This window comes from Anneissia japonica, unplaced genomic scaffold (assembly GCF_011630105.1).
Source record: "Anneissia japonica isolate Jap-2015-1 unplaced genomic scaffold, ASM1163010v1 scaffold287598_len761594_cov195, whole genome shotgun sequence".
NCBI classification, from domain to species: Eukaryota; Metazoa; Echinodermata; class Crinoidea; order Comatulida; family Comatulidae; genus Anneissia; species Anneissia japonica.
The window spans coordinates 159,235-178,471 of record NW_022705477.1 but is presented as its reverse complement, the minus strand read 5'-3'; the positions used below and the strand labels follow the sequence as shown (position 1 = coordinate 178,471).

General features: G+C 33.1%; 3 protein-coding genes across 4 annotated transcripts in view; 2 read left to right on the top strand and 1 right to left on the bottom strand.

The window, feature by feature from the left end:
• Nucleotides 1–2,260, top strand: part of LOC117105564 (dynein assembly factor 1, axonemal-like) — a 7,747-nt gene extending 5,487 nt beyond the window's left edge. For both annotated transcript variants that reach the window (XM_033246743.1, XM_033246742.1), the window contains exons 13-14: nt 276–708; nt 1,180–2,260. In XM_033246743.1, coding sequence (XP_033102634.1) covers nt 276–708; nt 1,180–1,271 — 525 coding nt within the window. In that variant the 3' untranslated portion in view covers nt 1,272–2,260. The remainder of the gene's footprint in view (nt 1–275; nt 709–1,179) is intronic.
• LOC117105563 (protein aurora borealis-like) lies at nt 1,458–10,596 on the bottom strand. The gene is made up of 10 exons (XM_033246741.1): nt 10,507–10,596; nt 10,049–10,206; nt 9,389–9,520; nt 8,430–8,523; nt 7,990–8,073; nt 6,894–6,950; nt 5,667–5,911; nt 5,025–5,172; nt 4,463–4,600; nt 1,458–4,056 (listed from the first exon to the last, which is right to left on the bottom strand). The coding sequence occupies exons 2-10, from the start codon at nt 10,178–10,180 to the stop codon at nt 3,209–3,211; spliced, it is 1,878 nt and encodes a 625-aa protein (XP_033102632.1). The 5' UTR covers nt 10,181–10,206; nt 10,507–10,596; the 3' UTR covers nt 1,458–3,208.
• A 5,787-nt stretch (nt 10,597–16,383) lies between these two features.
• Nucleotides 16,384–19,237, top strand: part of LOC117105591 (pectin acetylesterase 8-like) — a 7,883-nt gene continuing 5,029 nt past the window's right edge. The window contains exons 1-3 of the mRNA XM_033246776.1: nt 16,384–16,532; nt 16,890–16,946; nt 18,659–19,028. Of these exons, the coding sequence (XP_033102667.1) occupies nt 18,731–19,028 (298 nt within the window). The 5' untranslated portion in view covers nt 16,384–16,532; nt 16,890–16,946; nt 18,659–18,730. The remainder of the gene's footprint in view (nt 16,533–16,889; nt 16,947–18,658; nt 19,029–19,237) is intronic.

The following is a 19,237-nucleotide window of genomic DNA, read 5'->3' as shown; positions in this document are numbered from 1 at the left end:
GGGGGGGGGGGCCAAAATTGGGACCGATTGAGATAACACTACCCCAGAGGGTCCGGGGGAAATGCAAATTTTTGTTTTCTAGACACCCAAAAATAACCTCTGAGGTGGTTTGGGCGATAATTTTTTGTTTTTGTTTTTTTCTTTTTTGACTTTCCAAAAGTGGGGCCTCAAATCTGCCCCTGGAGAAGACGTAATTTCTATGTATTTTTAAAAAATAAAAATAAAAGTATATATATTATATCATAATGTATGCATTTTTTTCTTCCATTCACCAGCCATGTTTTCAGCCTATTATTCAAATTTTAAATGAGGATGAGGACCTCCCACCTCTCAGGAAACTAGTCATAGAAGAGGTTAATGTTGATGATGTCAGTGAACCAAAACCAGAGGAGGTTGAGGAAACTCTGTTCCTTAGAAGGCAGCCAGTCCACGATTCATCACTGATGGAAATAGCTGATGAGGACAGTGTAGTATTAGACAACCTTTTAATTGGTCAGAATGAGCAGCAACCATTGAGAAAAATGATGATTGAAGAAGTGAACTGCAATGATAATTTCCAGGCCAAAACTGTTGGTGACAATATGGTTGAGCAACCAATGAGAAGATTAATGATAGAGGAAATAGATGAGGAGGAATCACAGCCAACTAATAAGCTAATAATTGAGGAGATTGGAGAAACAGAGGCACAATGCAATCAACATGAACAAGGTATGCAATGCAATTACTCTGCTAGAAAAGTAATTAGACGAAAGACATTTCAAAACAAAGTCTATTATCTATGTATTATCTAAATGTGTTGAGAAATAAAATCTATTCTCTCTTTGATTGTTCATGAATTATAATAGCAATTGCTCTACTTTACATCTCCCGGACCTCTACTTCTGGTGATATCTGTCTGTTTTGAGCTAATTAGTTTGAGCAATAGTTCCTTACTTTCTATGTTTTTTAGTCATAAAATAAAACCCCTAAAATTCCAATTAAAATATACATTAGCTCATTTTATAAAGGAATAGTAAATAGTTGTTTATTGTCATAAACATAGAATAATTACTGTGTTGTATATTTTTTTTAGGTCAAATAAATATTTATTTTTTAATATTATAAAAATTTATTTTAATACTTTTAAAGATATAAGAAATCACAAATATAGGAAATTACAGCTTTCCTTTTATTTTTCAGATGATTCTCAAAGAAATTTAGAGGCCAAGATTTGGGAACTGGTATCAAGTGCTGGATCAACAGTAGACAGATCAGAAAGTGATGATGTTTGAATTTTTCTATTGTATAGACTGATGCATTTACAGGGATTGTTCTACCTCTGCAGATGCCATAGCTGGGGGCTTTTGGTGGGGGATTTGTTATGCATCATTTGCTACAAATGTAAATGTTAAAATTATAGTACTGTATGTACTGTATGTTGTTTCCATTGCACCTTCGTACATGGACATGACAAGCACATAAACTTCATACAGAAATCTGGAATGACCCAATGTAAATATACATACTAGAGTAAGAATCAGGATTAGCCATCAAGGGAGCTGAGTTCTTATGTCCTGGAAGTTGTGGAATTTTGAAAATGTAGTATTTATATAGTAAAATATTATTATTAATGAATGATGGGTCAAAAATTACAAAAATAGATGAAATCAGAGTTTGTATTTGAAATGTTTAATAAAAAACAATAGTATATCAAACTATTTTGCATTGATAGTCAATGATTATTATGTAAATATGAAATGTATGTACAATTAAACAATCTTAAATCTTTTTTCATGCCTGGATATGTTTGGGTTAATTCAGCCCTTCCCCATCAGTTGGGGAAGGGGTATTTAACAGACCAATTTAATTCCCTAAATGTTTAGCATTTGGAAAACAAGAATCTGTCCAATAGCACCACTTAAAACAAATTTTTCTTGTGAATATATTAACTTTGTAAAGTTACTAACAAGATTATCCTGATCACTTGCTAATTTTAGTAAATAAGAATTTGATACCATTATTTCGATAACATTATTTCATAAGACCATGTAGGCATATTTTGATTAAGTCTTGATTTGTTACAGAAATTCATTGCTTGTATGGCAAATTACAAGAAACAATTTTAATAATCTACAGTAGTTTAATGATAGCCAATTTTTAGTCAGAGCCAGCTTAATAGCTCACCAATACCAATGGCAATGTTAATTAGCAATCGTCCACTTGTCACAAAATGTCTGGTATTGACAATCGTTCAAAAAAGGGACAAATTCAAAATGATTAGCAGGACAAGATCACCTACAAAAATGTGCAAGGAATCTAATTTTACAATTGATTTATATCAAAAGCAGACTCCATAATATTGTTTTTAATATTTGTCTTAATGATATGTTTGTCAGATTACAGTTAAACTTGGCGAAGTCGACTTTTCTTTACTCAAATAATTTATCTTACTTATTTTACTTGCTAAATTGTGTTTTCCATTAATAAACAATCTGTAAGCCAAATTATCTAAGTTGAACAATTTTTCAATGGCATTTTGGATTCGACTTAGGCAAGTTCAACTGTATAACAATTCTTTAAAAATATGAACATTCTTTCATGATAAATTTGAACTCAATATTCAATAAAATAGACATATTGGAAGGAATGATTAAGTACTATACACAATCATGAAATAAATTTAGGATTGCCCATAAAATGCTTGTTGGAAAGCAGTTTGGCCAATAATATCTGCTGCCTGCAAGGCACTTGTATTATTTATACAGTACCTGTATATTTTTCATGGGTGTGTGTGTCTGTTTATCAGCATAAGCACTGTTCATACAATAGCCATCTTTCCTTTCACTCTATCAGTCTGTAAGGCCGTGTCCACACTATCAATTTAGAATTGTGACAAATACCTGTAATTCCCCCATATATGGGTGTGAGATGACATCATCATGTCCATATATTGGTGCAAGACGACATCATCATGGCCATATATGGGTAACACAAACCTTCTGAGAGTTGACGACAGAACTTAAAGCTCTGTCCAGACTATCAAATTTTCTTTGACAAAAAACTGTTGTATGCCCATATATAGTCATGATGTGCCTATATATGGTCATGATGTGATGTCATCATGACCATATTTAGGCATGTCATGTTTTTCTCAAAATGTGATAGTTTGGACAGGGGTTTAAGAATATCTCTATTGACATTCCCTAGACTGTCCTTAGTTATCTGAATATTAATTACTATCCATCGTGCTCATTTCCAAGTCAAATCTTGATGACCTAATATTACATTCATCTTGTAATATCACATCATCGGTTATTTTGAACAAAAGTGGTTCAACAGGTTCATGGTGAGCTACTATTGGTTGGACACTTTCCGTTTTGTTAGATCCACTAAAAAGATCTTTTATTTGACACTGGTTTCCTTGCAGTGACAGGCTTTCCTGGGATGTGTCCATCAAATTCTCCCGACCATCACTTATGTCAAATGGAATTTGTTTAGCAATTGACGAGCAGCCTGCAACATTGTCTGTGAACCCACTAACTGGGAAATCAACTGTGTGTTCATTTTCATTTGGTGCTTCACCAAAGTAGTCCTTTCGCATGGTACTTGTAAGATATTTATCTGCAGCGCTGGTGTTAACATCAAATGTGTCTAGTGAGGTACTGAACTCCAACATACTGGCATCGACCTGCAGGAGGTTTCTCTGATTTGCATCAATGCTTGAGACATCAAGTGAACTTGGAGGAGCTAGCTGCATCTCCCCAACGTTATCTTGACACAAGTCATCTTTGCGCTTCTCTAACTGATTAGATCTCAAATCTTTGGTATAATTGATGTCATCTACATTTGATAAACAATGTTGTGGTGGCAACTCCACTGTATAATCTTTTTTTACTGGATGCTGAGTGTCAGCTGAATTATTAAAGTTTGTGTTGGTGGGAGATCCAGCATGACGATCTAACACTGACATCAGGTTAACCTTAGCTATTGCACCTCTGGGAGTGTTACTATTACTGCGAGGATTTGAAACATTTGAACTTGACTGTTCTAGTTTAGCACCAAATTTGTTTTCTTTACCTGTGTAAGAAACAATAATACCAATATTATATATTCCAATATTTTTCTTTAAATATAAAGTCACCTAACAAAGGTTCTGACACAAGGCAACCTCTCACAAGTACATAAAATAAATTTTAAAAACAGTATAGCTTGGGTGGTAAACTTTTAAGTGTGTTATGCGCCATAGAGATCCCAGGGGACTTGAGAGGGCAGCATAGCTCATGGCAGCCCAATGAGTGTGCATTATGTAGTTTTAAAAATACTACAGTACTGTAACTCCAGTACATTCTATCTTAAAAATAAAACCTTTACATTAATATATTTACCGCAAAATGGATGCCCCCCTGTGATATAATTATTAAACTTTATCGGTAATTATATTTCTACTAGATCATTACTTAATTACTCCTTTTATTAAAGTTACCTGTACATTTCCTGTCAAATTTGATAAGGTTATTTTGACTACTTATGGGTCCATGGATTGGTGATACTTCTGGCACGTCGAAATAAAGCATGGACTTGGTTCTACCACAAGGTGTGTTCTCTATGGGGTGCATCCGTACTGAATTGAAACGCATTTTTAAAAAACAGTTTAATTAGAAATGAAGGTACATGAACAATAACATAATACATAATAGTAGTAAAATAATATATTTATTATTTTGAAATATGTTTGCATCAGGAAATTCAATAGGAATTAGGTTTTTTACACATTCTGACATGTTATTGCACTTGAATACAAGGTACTTTCTTAAAATACTATGATAAATTACAGTTTACCTAGCCACCAGCACAAGCTTGGTGGTCTATCTGTCATAATAGCAGTGGATCCAATTCCCATCAAAATCACTGTCAATTGGAAGGCAAGCATTTTAACATCCAAGCATAATATAGCACCAACATCTTTAATCCATGTTTAAGAAGGATGAAACTTCAAAAATGTATACAGGAAATATCACACTTAAAACTCTTCTAATTCAACTAACCTCTGTGATTATCTACTGGATTTTTCAGGGAGTCCATTTTTATGGGTGAGAATGGAGGAGACTCAATATCTGATGATATTAATGAAGCATACTTCTTGCCAATAGGTGTAAATGAAGGGGTTGATTTTGGACTGGAGGAGAACTGACTCTGTAGTGGAAATAAATCCATATTTACAAAGATTTAGATTAAATTATTTAATAAGGCATAAAACACAAAATAAATGCAAAACATTATTATTATTATTATTATTATTATTATTATTATTATTTGTATTAATGTTGTGGTAATTATAATATTATGGGTATCACCATCATTATCACCACCATCATTCTCATCTTCATCGTTATTGGCATCGTCTTTGTGGTTATCATCTTCAACAACATTCATATATATCTTTTTTTTACCGTAAATCATGACTGACTGACTAACCTTGATTTCCAATGTGCTTAGGCAAAAAAATAATATTTTTTAGGTCACTAATTAAAAAAAAAAATTATTGGTGTTTTCTCCGGTTGTTAATGCACAAAGCGCCATAAGCACCACTTTGTGTGGAGGACACTGACGCTATACAATTTATTAATGTTATTATTTATTACAATTTTAATTCTACATGTCAGATGCAAGTGAATAAACTCTTTTACCTTAACAGAAGCTGGTGTGTTTGGTGTTTCTCTATCAGCTAAGACATTACCATGTTTAATTGAATTGATTGGCGATAGGGAGAGAGATGCTGGAGGAAACACACTGTTTTCACACCGACTTGATTGAACGTAATTCATACTAGAACTTGATTCTGATTCTGTCGATGGTAAGAACAGTTTGCGACGAAGTGAAGAAGTCGACAGAATCTCATCCATATTCCCCTGTTGAAAGCTGTAAAATGATTCTAAACAATGAGAAAGGAAAAATTCTGATTAATTAAATAACCAATATAAATTTATGATAATAAATGGTTATACTTATAGTTTTTTTTAACTTTGTTGTTAAAAACTAAAGCAGTCTCAGCTAAATCAACATGCTGTTGTGTAAATTACCTGATGTATTATAATAACCTATTTTTACTGGTCTAATAAAACAGTCACAACATTTAAAACTGAGTATCTCATAATTCATTTAAAAACTAGGTACAGTAACATCTCCAAATTACATACTCCTCATCCGAAAAGGGTTCGTAATTGAGAAAATTCGTAATTCAGAACATTTTCTCAATTACGAACCCTTTTCGTAATTGAGAAAATGTTCTCTGAATTACAAATTTTCTCAATTACGAACCCTTTTCGGAATTGAGAAAATTTGTAATTCTGAGAACATTTTCATAGCAAATAATTTTCAATAAATATACGGCTATCACTAGTATACCTAGGCTGTTTAAGCATCGTACAGAGAATACCAATATAGGGTAACACATCTTCAGGGAATTTGTATCTTTCTTCAATTATGTTAGGTCACCCATAGGGACAAGCAGCACATACTAGGACAGTAAGTCTTAAACAAATAGCACTTAATATATACAGAACAATGAGCATAAATCATCTGCATAACACATTTCTTAATACAAAATTGGACTTATATCTGACTTTAAGCAACAAATTCATCTCTCAGATGTTATATCATGGACGTATTAATGAATAAATTCATATGGATTGCTTAGTAGTAACATTACTGACATAAGCTAGCTCATTACCAGAAAGTGTGTTTACGACGTGTGGGACAGGGCAGCATACATTGAGACTTTTTGCTGCTCTACAGAATGTTGTGATTCAAGGCAAACTATCCACTTAATAAATTTGTGAGAGATAGTGCATTTAGATGCTAGACTCCATCAACAATAAAAAGAAGTGGTTGTGTAGTTGTCATTATTTACTTACGGAGCAAAGAATGTAAATCAAAATCAAGAGGCAATGTTAAGCACGTCTGACAGGATGCTATTGATATAATATGGAAAAATATTATTGAATATTATTATTTAATATTATTGTTATTCATCATCTTAAGACAAAACCTTGAATAAAATTCAATAAAAGTACAAAGTATCACCAAAGTCAGTATCAAAGCAAATTGAAAAAAAAAGAATTAGATAATATTCTCTCAAGTTCACACTAACCCATAAGAACTAATTTTATATAATAATAATATAAATAATATGTTGGTTTTTATATAGCGCTCTACACAACTAAGTCTCAGAGCATTTTTCCACATTATCAACCCTGTCATTGGAACGATGCTTAGGGGGAAATTCCATAGTTTACTGCATGCAATATATCAGCACATTTTTCACTCAAACATTCTCAGATACCCATTTGTACTCCTGGGTGGAGAGAAGCAGTGCAGATAAAGTGCGTTGCTGAAGGACACAAGCAAAATGCACAGCCAGGGATTGAAACCCCGACCTCGAGGTTGGGAAACCAAACCATTCCCGCTGCGCCAAGCCAAAACTACATTCTATATAAACATAGTTGGAATTAAAAACATCATTATCATGGTCCAAATAATTTAACTGAAGAAAAAATTTCTTGGAAACACCACAACTTACCATCAGTCATATTTGGCTTAGCATTAGCAAATGATGTGTCACATAATGAAGCTGCTGAATTATCAGCTGACTTGATATCATAATCTACAAAAATAAATATGAAGATTAAATTTCATTCTTCAATACTATAATATTACAATAAATATTGGATTATGTATCTCTCCAAAAGCGTAGGCAAATATTATTATATATTTTTAATACATATCACCTGAGCAGCTTTTTATTTTTTGATACAACAAATCCAAATGCAATATATTGTTAATATTTGCCAGTCGGGCTCACCCCGACCTCGAGGTTGGGAAACCAAACCATTCGCGCTGCGCCAAGCCAAAACTACATTCTATATAAACATAGTTGGAATTAAAAACATCATTATCATGGTCCAAATAATTTAACTGAAGAAAAACTTTCATGGAAACACCACAACTTACCATCAGTCATATTTGGCTTAGCATTAGCAAATGATGTGTCACATAATGAAGCTGCTGAATTATCAGCTGACTTGATATCATAATCTACAAAAATAAATATGAAGATTAAATTTCATTCTTCAATACTATAATATTACAATAAATATTGGATTATGTATCTCTCCAAAAGCGTAGGCAAACATTATTATATATTTTTAATACATATCATATCACCTGAGCAGCTTTTTATTTTTTGATACAACAAATCCAAATGCAACATATTGTTAATATTTGCCAGTCGGGCTCTTCAAAATTTTATACATTTTTTTTCCGGTGGGGAAGGGGGAGAGGGAATTTAAAGTGGTCTTGACTGGTCTTGAATCTATAAGTCTACATCTGGTCACACACCCCCCCCCCAACCTATTTTTTGAATTCCTGGATCCGCCACTTATGTTACTTACAATTTGTACTTGGTGGATGCGGTGAGAATGTCACATGTTTCACAGGTTTCCCAGAAGACCACGGTGAAGGAACTACTTTGTTTTGACTGAAAAACTAATGAGTAAGATACATCATCAATACGGAGAGAGTATTCACTGACAGACAGCAAGATAATGATGACCACACCTATTCTAGTCTCATAATCCACAATTCACCCACACTGTCATTTGCAATAAGGCAGGACTTTTTTATAACTTGTTTCAAAAACAAACTTATTTTTTTACAGATTGTCAGAGGAGGGCAGAAAAAACTAAAATTAAAATTTTGTCTTCTTATTTAAAAATATCCAGACTGAGGAGAAATTAAAAATCCATTTTTTTAATGGAAATGTTGTAGTAACGGAATGATTAAATGCTTTAAATTCATATAATTAGTAAGAAATATACCTATCTTTTTTAGAGATTTCAAGGCTGCAGTGGGCATAATAAAAGTAAGCAACAAAAATTGTTTTTTTTCTCAAATTTTCATTTTTTTTAAATGCTTTAAATTCATATAATTAGTAAGAAATATACATATCTTTTTTAGAGATTTCAAGGCTGCAGTGGGCGTAATAAAAGTAAGCAACAAAAATTGGTGTTTTTTTTCTCAAATTTTCTTTTTTTCATGGTGGTGGGTCTAACTTTCTATTATTACCACAAACCAAATAAAATGGTTTAAATAGGCCAAATAAATAGCTGTTAGTTTCACGGCAGGGATTTGAAATTATTTTTTTGGTGACGGTAATTACTACGACTATTTACTATCCTATATAACAGTGGTAAACAAGGTTGGTAAATAATAAACATAATTTTTTTATATAAAAGAAGTAAAATGCATCTTTATTGAAAAATTCTGTATCCACCCCTGGGGAGGGAGGGGATGTCCTGGGCAAAATCATGAGCATTTTCCTGCATCACTGTATTATTACATGGACTCTTACTTTATCAATAGCTTCCTGGATGCGTTGTTCAGCATCCTGATCAACTTGAGTGTCTTGCTGCGGTGTCTCATCTATATCAGCTGGGTGCAGGATGGCCATTTGATCAATTGACCACCTAAACTTGCTTGGTTTCTTAACAACAAAATTGTAAAATCAATATCAATCAATAATGTATATAAAATTTCATATATTTTAATGAGTAGTTTGTGTTAGTGATTGTAGAATAATTTTTAGTATAGGTTAGTTAGTAACACATTAAAGAGATTATAATAGATTGAAGCCGTTTGGCGCAGCGGGAACGGTTTGGTTTCCCAACCTTGAGATCGGGGTTTAAATCCCTCGCTGTGCATTTCGCTTGTGTCCTTGAGCAAGGCACTATCTGCATTGCTTCTCTCCACCCAGGAGTATAAATGGGTACCTGGTGGGGTTGCCTGCTCCTGCGCTGATTCCCAGCAGCAACACTTAACATGTTGACTCAATGACCAGGGAAAGGAACTGCGCTTTATGACCGCAAGGAAGAGGCGCATTATAAATGCCCGTACCAGTACAGTACCAGTATTTTAATACAGTATTAGAGGGACGCATTGCATTCTTTGTTTGCCCTGCTTCTGATAAAATTTTGATGATGATACCAATAAAATACAAACAAAATATTAATACCTTTGTTAAAGAGGAAGGGGTATTTTTTATTTTGAAGATAGATGGACTAAACTTGGAGAGATGAAGACTATCGGTGCTTTCTGCTTCAAAGGGATTAATTGAAACATCAGTACATTCACTGTTTTCTTCCATGATTTGTTGTGTTGTTCCTTTGTGCTCTGCATTAGAAAAAAAAATAAATATGTATTTACAAAGACAGGTCTATTCATTGATTTTTAGGCCTAGTCTATGCCCCTGATCAGGCCAGCAGGAGGCAGATTATGACCACCACCATCATCATCCATGAACTGATTGAATGGATGGTGGTCAGGTGCCGGTGGTGGCAACAGTGGTGGTGGTACTTTACATAAAAGTCAGGCCTAGGCTTAGCTCAAGCTGTCTACTTATTGTAGAAGTTATTTCCTTATTATTGATAATAATGATTACTTATTAACTTACTAAAAACAAATTAACATTACCATTTATAAGCCCAAATAATAAGCTCTCGAAACCACCATTTAAAATTGTCGCCAAAATTCTTCTAAATTCTGACCAATCACAGACTAACATTTGTGACCCCAGAATAACTATTATTCTATATATGTAATAAAGGTATATACAAATATATTAATATATAATAAATAATATATAAAATATATATTATCTATTATTTAATATATACTTGTTAGGTCAAATAATTAATATTTAAAAAATTAAATAAAGGTAAGATATTTATTTGGAAAGAACCTGGTGAGCCATCCGATTCCAAACAAACACCGAAATATGGCGGATAAAAGTAGAGATGTAAATTTTGATTCGTCAAGGCAGGCGATGGATTGTAAGTGTTTGTATATTTACAAATAATAATATGTCTTAAAACTTGAGTATATTCATTTTTCAAAATAATAGGCTGGAAAATAGCTAGAGAGTGATGCTAGCCTTCCTTATCTAAGGTAGCACCTAGCTAGGCCTAGGTAGGTAGGGCCTAGGCGTAGGCTTAGGCCTACCTCTGGTAAGCCTAGACCTGGGTACAGACAGGCTAGGACTAGGTCGCTGTACAGTGTATAGTTGGCAAGTCTCAGACTTTTTAGTTATTCGCTGTACCTAGACGTAGTTTTATTATGGGTAAAAAAAATTAATCAATCCACAGATTATTTTTTTTTAAACAAAGAAATAAATTAATTAAACACTTGCTTGGAAAATATTCATATTTTGTATTGTATTGTAATGTCTTGTGCTTCTCACTTGGGATACACTACAATGTATTTATAACTAGTTTGTTCCATGGCTGACTTGATGAAGTGCATGCCATACCCTTTCCATGTACCGGTGGCTCCAGAAATTTGCCCACAAGAAGGGGTCATTAAAACTTATCCCTCTAATTGCTTTTTATGCTTTTAAGCGCCAGTGACAAATAATATTTTTCTAACAGTCGCATACAGATTCTCCAATTTATTTATTATATTCACATTCAGCTTTGCAAGAGATGGCTAATCTACTAAACACTGGCTTAGATGCTGAGACATTGTCAATATGTGTAAGGCTTTGTGAGCAGGGAGTGAATCCAGAGGCATTGGCAGCAGTGATAACAGAATTGAGGCGAGAGGTTCAAAGTATACAAGTAAGCACTCATACAACAATACTGTCTCAAATTAAATAAGTAATAAATATTATACCATTGTATTACTGAAACAGTATTAAAGAAAGTTTTGATAACCTTTATTGTTTATCAGTTGCGAATCCAGAGGGTGACAAAAGGGACAGTCTCTCAATGTGTCAAAAGTTTGTCATTTTTTTAGCAATTTAATTTGTATTTGGTATCCCAGTTGTGTAACATTTAAAGTACAGATTCCATATTACAGTATATTGAAAGCAAAATTGTATATTTATTTTTTATGTAATTATTAAACAAAAGATTCCATTGTGTCCTTCGCCAAACCAGTTAATGTTGTCTTTCCACCCAAAAGTAACTGGTAAGATTGAATGACAGAAAGCCAATTAGTAGTTTGAACTGTGCATGCCTATATCTAAGGTCAATCGACATTGACCTATGTATGTTGTGTGTATGGTTGTTTATGTTGTTTGACCCTGATACGGGCATGCGTAGTTCAAATTACGAATTTCCATTTCCTTATACACAGAAAACTCAACAACTGTAGAATACTTCCTAGTGATCTGAGTTTGTGTTTCAATATGTGTATGTTATCCACATTCTGGTGTAACTAAAGTGTATTAAAGAAAATAGGGACTTGATAACATTATGCGATACAAGTACGACTGACAATAATCTATTATAGTTGTATGCTCAGTATCTTCAGTAATTAAAATATAGTTATGCAATATAACAAATTACCCACCCATTGATTATAAAATACTGAATAATTAACAAATAAATTATCTTATTAAGTACACTATTTTTAACCAGTATTTTATTTTTGTTTTATTTTCGATTTTCAGGCTGAAAATTCTAGAGTATGAAAACCACAGCTTACACACAAATTTCTGCAACCTAAATATTGGTGAATATTTGCTTACATCCTGCATCTGTTCGAAATTCAAGTGAGACAGACTTTAAGTAACATGTTTGCATTGGGATTGTTCTAATGTTTTGACTTCTTCATAATCAAGAAACAAAATTACACTTGTGAAGCAACAATCCCATATATTCTTACTTTGCTTATGTAACATGCCTTTAATTTAATTATTTAAAAGGCAACATAGCTGTAGACATTTTTTCCCTGGATGCCCATCACATGATGCCGATTTACGACTGTGTCCGACTTTAACTATGAAATATTATGTATATTGCTTGAAAACCAGTACATTTAGTAGAGAGAGTCGGACATTTATCATCATTTGGTTGAGCTTGCTTGGGATGCAAACATTTATAGTCGTCATAAACATGTACTTTTAATTCATCCTTCTAATGTGTATATATCATATTATTGAGTTTCTTGTAATGTATAAACGATAGATGATACCACACTGTTCTTCTAATGCTACTCTTTAAGCCACCTGCTCTGCAACATCACTTTATGTGAGATTTTTTTTACCATCATGTAATATACTGTAATTATATTTTGAATGAATAAATAGTTGTTTGCCATTTTCTATACAATCTTTTTTTTTGTGCATTTGGTATCAAGATAGAGAGGTATATCATAAAAGGGATGGATGATAGATAGGAAGAACACATGATTGTAAAAGAACTATGCTTTATTGTTAACATATTAACTAGAAATACAGTATAGATAATATTATATCTCAAAAAGGCACCAATGAGTAAAATATTAAAATATTTCAATTTCAACTCAAAAATTGATGGCACTATATTACCGGTACATGTTTACTCATTTTTTTAAAAGGATAGGAGGGGCCACGGGTCCCTTCTACTAATACTCCAGCAACCTAAAAGAGACACATCTATTTAAACATTAACCAACATCAGATCATAATATAAGTTAATGTGTTGATGATATTTAAAAAAATTAAAATACTACTGTCAAGAGGCCCTCCTACTAATACCTGCAGTTTCATACTTCTAAGCAGTTCAAAGTTCATACATCCCTGCCATGACGGTCCAATCAAGGAAGACACCCAAAGCTAAGCAAATTAATACAGTATTATAATCCTCTGTGTTTTTATCTTGCAAGTTTTATAGCAACTAAGTATAATTGCTCATGCGTGGGGTCCCATGAAAATATTTCGATTAAAAGGCCCTAATCAACATCGATTGGACCATTAAAGAACGGTGTACTTTTCATTCAGATTGGTCTTTTCATAGTATTCTGTTTCGGAGCAAACATCATTTGTGGTATCGAAGTGACATTTTATCAAAACAATCGATCAATATGTTTACTTAACCGTCTTTATAATATAGTTGGTTTTTTTTTTCATTTTAATAGTCTCTTTTGTTAAAATGTTGGAATGGTACCTTATAAAAATTGATTGATTGATTGGTTGATAATGCTTATATTGTTGGTGAAGCTTCAATCCATGATTGAGTATGCTGCATGCACGCTAATGACAATGTAAAATATTATATTAAAAATGTGTGTGCAAAATAAAAGTTGATTATACTGTTCAATAGTCACACAACATTTTTTAACATTGTCTGATTTTAAATGCAGCCTTTTCAGCCTTAACTTTATCTCTAGGTAGATTACCCACCCCCGGCCACTTACGTGAGCGAAAATACGTTGCTGATATGCAAGGGGCCCAATATTTTCTCGCCCCGAGCCCCATGACTCGTCGTTACGCCAATGGCGCCCCTACTGTTTTATTCGATTTATAGTATTACATAAAAGAACAAGGCCACTGCTACGAGGATTACGGAGCTTCGACCGGCGTCCCCGTTTGATGAAATTAATTCAGTACTGGATACATAGGTCATTAATGCTACGACAGCATTAATGACTTCGTGCGACAGCTTGTATATCGACTTATCTGTACTGAAAGCATCTGACTGGAGTTATCTTAATAACATTTGTCTAATTTCTGAATTGGATCAACTAAATATTTGTCGGAAGGATAGAATATATTAATGAAACAGAATACATTATACAAATAGCCGCCTACGAAAAGCTATATTCGCATGCTAGAATAGCAAAGATTTACTCAATACTGGTGATTAGTTTGTTAGCTAGCTAGCGATGCGGGAACTCAACGGTGTTGTGTGCTAAAAAAAGACCTTCAATTGCGCCAACCACCGTTTGACATCATAAGTAAATATTATTTCACAAGTCGTCTATTAAATCATACCAAAAGCATTTAGAGAGTAAATAAATACACTCTACATTTGGATAATCAATAGGTGTCTTCATGTTGAACATAAAACTGCCGTGCTTGATCCACGTTAAATTCTCGTCTTGAGATACTCAGTCATAATGAGCCTGCTTCTTTCTCCTCTCAACTCAAGATATTTTCTCCGGATAAATGACTAATAGATATTTGTTAGTCTTCGTTTTATCTAACTGGCATAATTAATTATACAGTAGCATTTTGCATGTTATTATTAATCTTAATTAAAATGATGTATCATTCATACTTTTAATAAGAACTTAGACTATGTGGCTGTATAAGCAGTATTTATTCTTGTCTATATCCATTAATATATCTGGGTTGATCTAAAAATGATTAAATAGAGTAGTATTACGAATAATGAATGCATAAGTGCAATGTGGAGACTGTTTCATGAATTGAACGATAGATATTCCATCCCGGATGGAATAACTCATAAAATACATTTTAAGCAAAACGTAATTGACATCCGAATTTCAACCCAAGATGAATTCGAATCCCGATATTACGGTAGCAAATGTAGGAAGTAATAGAAATATAACGTTGGAATAGTCGGTTTTCTTATAAAGGTATTATCATGTAGGGCCTATACCGGGGCGGATACAGAGATGTCCAAAGGGAGGGGGCGAAAGTGGGCCGATCGAGATGACAATATCCTATGGGGACCCCTTCCCCCCACTAAATCAACTCCTGCTTTATATCATTGATAGATGTGTTTTTCTTATCATACTCAGTTTATAATAAAAATATACAGTTTTGCGTTTAGCCCTACCCTTTTAAATCGGCTGGAAACCATCCTTTCAAGCCCCCTCCCCCAGTTTTTAAATATCCAAAAATCTGTATCTCATTAACTGCCCGAGTTTTTCGTCAAACACTTTTTTGTCCAAGAAAAAAATCAGTTGTAGGGCCTACAACATATCAAAACATGTTTTTCCTCCGGTACCACAACAACTGATTACCAGTAGGCATGCGCAACAAGTGTCACAGTTATTATATATACAGTATATAATTTATATATACACAGTTATATACCGGTAATATATATGTAGGCCTATATAAATATAAATGTATATATAATATGCATGTTTTAATATGTTATACTGAAATTCTACAGCCATTTATAATGTATTTTCAAAATAGGCAGCTGCCTTTAATTACTTATTCTTGGAATATTTCTTTATATTTTTTGAACCATTACAAATTAGACTTTAGGGCAACACACAAGCGAACACGTGTTCACGTTGGTTGATTTCATAGCGAAATGGGAATTCAGTTGATTAAGGCGTTTAAGTAACAACTCACCTGGAAAATGAATCAATTATTAACCACTTAACATATTTTATAATGAACGATTTTTGTCTGATTCAACGAGTCAACTTTTATGGTACGTTTATTACGTTAAAACGCAGGCTATTAAGGCCTACGATTAATTAGTTCAAAAAAGATATGCGATTTGTTAAAATATCTCCACAAAACACCTGTCGAAAATATGTATTATACCATCTCCCTAGTAATCTATTTTTCAACAAGCTACGCATGCTCGATTTAAAACATGCTGGAATTATGAGCTAATAACGGTAAATAGAAGTGGCATGTATGAGGAATTGCGAATCTTTCCTGCGCGTCTTTATCGGGTCGTCGGCAAGTAAGATGTCTTGTTACTGACGGCGTTATGACACATCATTTATGACTCATTAACAGGCAGGTAATAATACGATATTGTTTCAAAATTGTTTGCGCTCATTCGATGTATCTCAATCCTCCATGTGTTTATAATGTTTGTCGGTCTTGGTCGAGAGGAATTTTATACTTACGGATCAATTTTCTTTCTTATTGGAACGGACGGAAACCGACCGTGAGAGGCTTGTTACTGATTGAATATCATATCGATCGGCAGGTCCAGCGGACTTTTTGCGTACAAACAGTGTACATAGATTTTTTGTACAACTCCAACCATCTGTTATCATCCCATCTAAATCTATTGTCTGATTGGCATTCATATGCAAAATCGATTCATTTATCCTCCCGTGCTTCATATATAGTCAACATTATTTCATTCCAGATTTTTTGAAGCACAGACACCACAAGTATAAACCGGGAATAGATTAATAAAGTGAAGGTAAGTAGGCATCATTTTTCAGAAACATAATTATTGAATAAAGTAGGCTTATGCCTATTTATTTCTCTATAGTATATCTGCAAAGCTATTTTTTAAATATAAATAATATTTAATAATTTTGTTTATGCATATCAATTATTCGTCATTTTATTTTGAAATGCAACATATTAAATTAATTAGTATACACGATGCAAATGTTAATATACGAGACTAAATTCATGATACCGCAGTTATTTGTGCAATTTGGTTATATAAGCAGCTCATCATCTAAGTGGTGCTTGTGAGGAGAAAATCCGAATGTTTTCCGGTAATCGGATTCAATATTATTTGATTGAGGTCCTAGGGGTATTAGTATTATATTCGTAGTTTCACGAGTGAATCAATTGGAGCTGACCATCTCATGGCGAATTCGATCATCATAATCGATGGTATCGGAATTCATCATAAGCAGGCATGAACTCAACATATTTTGGGGCTTTATGTTTAATGTAAATAATAATATTGATATCAGATAATATTTTTTAAATAATAATAATATTGTAAATTTAAATAATAATCAAATAATTTTGTGATTTTTAGATTCTTAATTTAAATTGTGTCTGTTTTTTTTGTGTGTAAACTTTTGTAATTATTTAAATAATTAAAGTTGCTGTTTATCTTCATCTTAATTTGAACCATTTCATTTTTTTTCTGTTTGTTGGTATTTTGTGTTTTATTTATTCCATTTATATATATATATTTTTTTGTATTATCTAATCTGTTGTACGATTGCAATAAAGTGAATTATGAAATAACAATGCTTACAGTATTTAAAAGTGGTTTTTAGAAAAAGGAGGGTCGAGGCATTTCCTAAACATATTGAAGTGATAAAACTAATGTTTTATCACTTTTATAATTCAAATATGCCTCAGATTATCAGTATGAACATCATCTCATTATTACCGTCATCAACATTGTCGTCCAGTAATCATGATAATCATCATCACATTCATAATGGCTATCGATTGCTTCCGTCATACTAAGTTTAAAATGAACCGTAAAGAGAGGTGTGAGGGTGGTCAGAGGATTGAACAGTATTACAGAGAACCCCGACAGAGGGAAATAACTATTGTTGGTTTCACATGGGGTAATATGGAATCGGGAAAAAATGTAATGATATATAGATTAAGATGGTGTATTACAAAGAAGGCTAGTAAATTCGTTTTAAAAATGCAGGTTCACGTTGGTGAAGACGCCATGATAAATGTAACATAACTAGAATATTCGATTTCTGGTGTACCGTAACGTGAGATTTATAGAGCTACCCGTCGAGGATTCAGCACTGATGTAGAGTTTTAGGTATTTTAGGATTGAGATTTTATTATAATTGTAGATTTGTAAATATTATGACGTTTGTTTGAAATAAAAATGTCTAAATATTTAAAGCATTCAACCGTTTTAAATTTCAACAATTTCGTAGGCCTACAAATATGATTTTGCAAATATTATTGCTGAGATTTCTTGTACCTTATCTAGAAATTGGAAGAGCCTGGCCTATCGTATAACCTGCTGATCAAGATTCTACACCATTCATTAATATTTTGAAGTTAAAATGACCACTTTATTTGTCTAATTTTAATACCATAGTTCAACAATTGAATGAAATTTGTACGATATAATTATAGTCATAATTTGCAATTTATCATGCTCTTATGAAATGTGTTTCTTTCCAGGTGGCTACAAACAAATCTAGGTTCTTCTTCATTTGGTATTCAGACTGTAATTACTCATTTTAATTGTTTATTATGGGTCCGCATATTCGCGCAGTAGAAGAAGGTTACGTAAAACTCGATAAAAACAAGAGTGTATCAAAGGCTATAAGAAACAAAAAGATGAAAATACGCTGTCGCAAGTGCTTCTGTAGCCCGTGCACGGTGGCATTATTGATCGTTTTTTGTTGGATCATCTGGTTCTTGCTATGGATATACGCAATAGATGACGCTGAGAAATACGGAAAATTGGTGACATTGTCGATGGAAGTGTCGAATCGAAGAGGTGCGTTTTGCCTTGACGGATCACCGCCTGGTTACTATATAAGAAAAGGTAAGAGATTGCTTGCTGTTGTTTTAATTACAACAATCCCCGTATCCGTGTACGCATCTGTTGTGATTACTTGTGAATACATAATTACAAATTATTATTTATTACACTGTATACCTATATCCATAATGCCTCGACTGAGGAAGATTTATTGTGTAGACATGTTTTAATTATCTACAGTAGCAGTCTTTATTAATTTGTCTTGCGGAAAT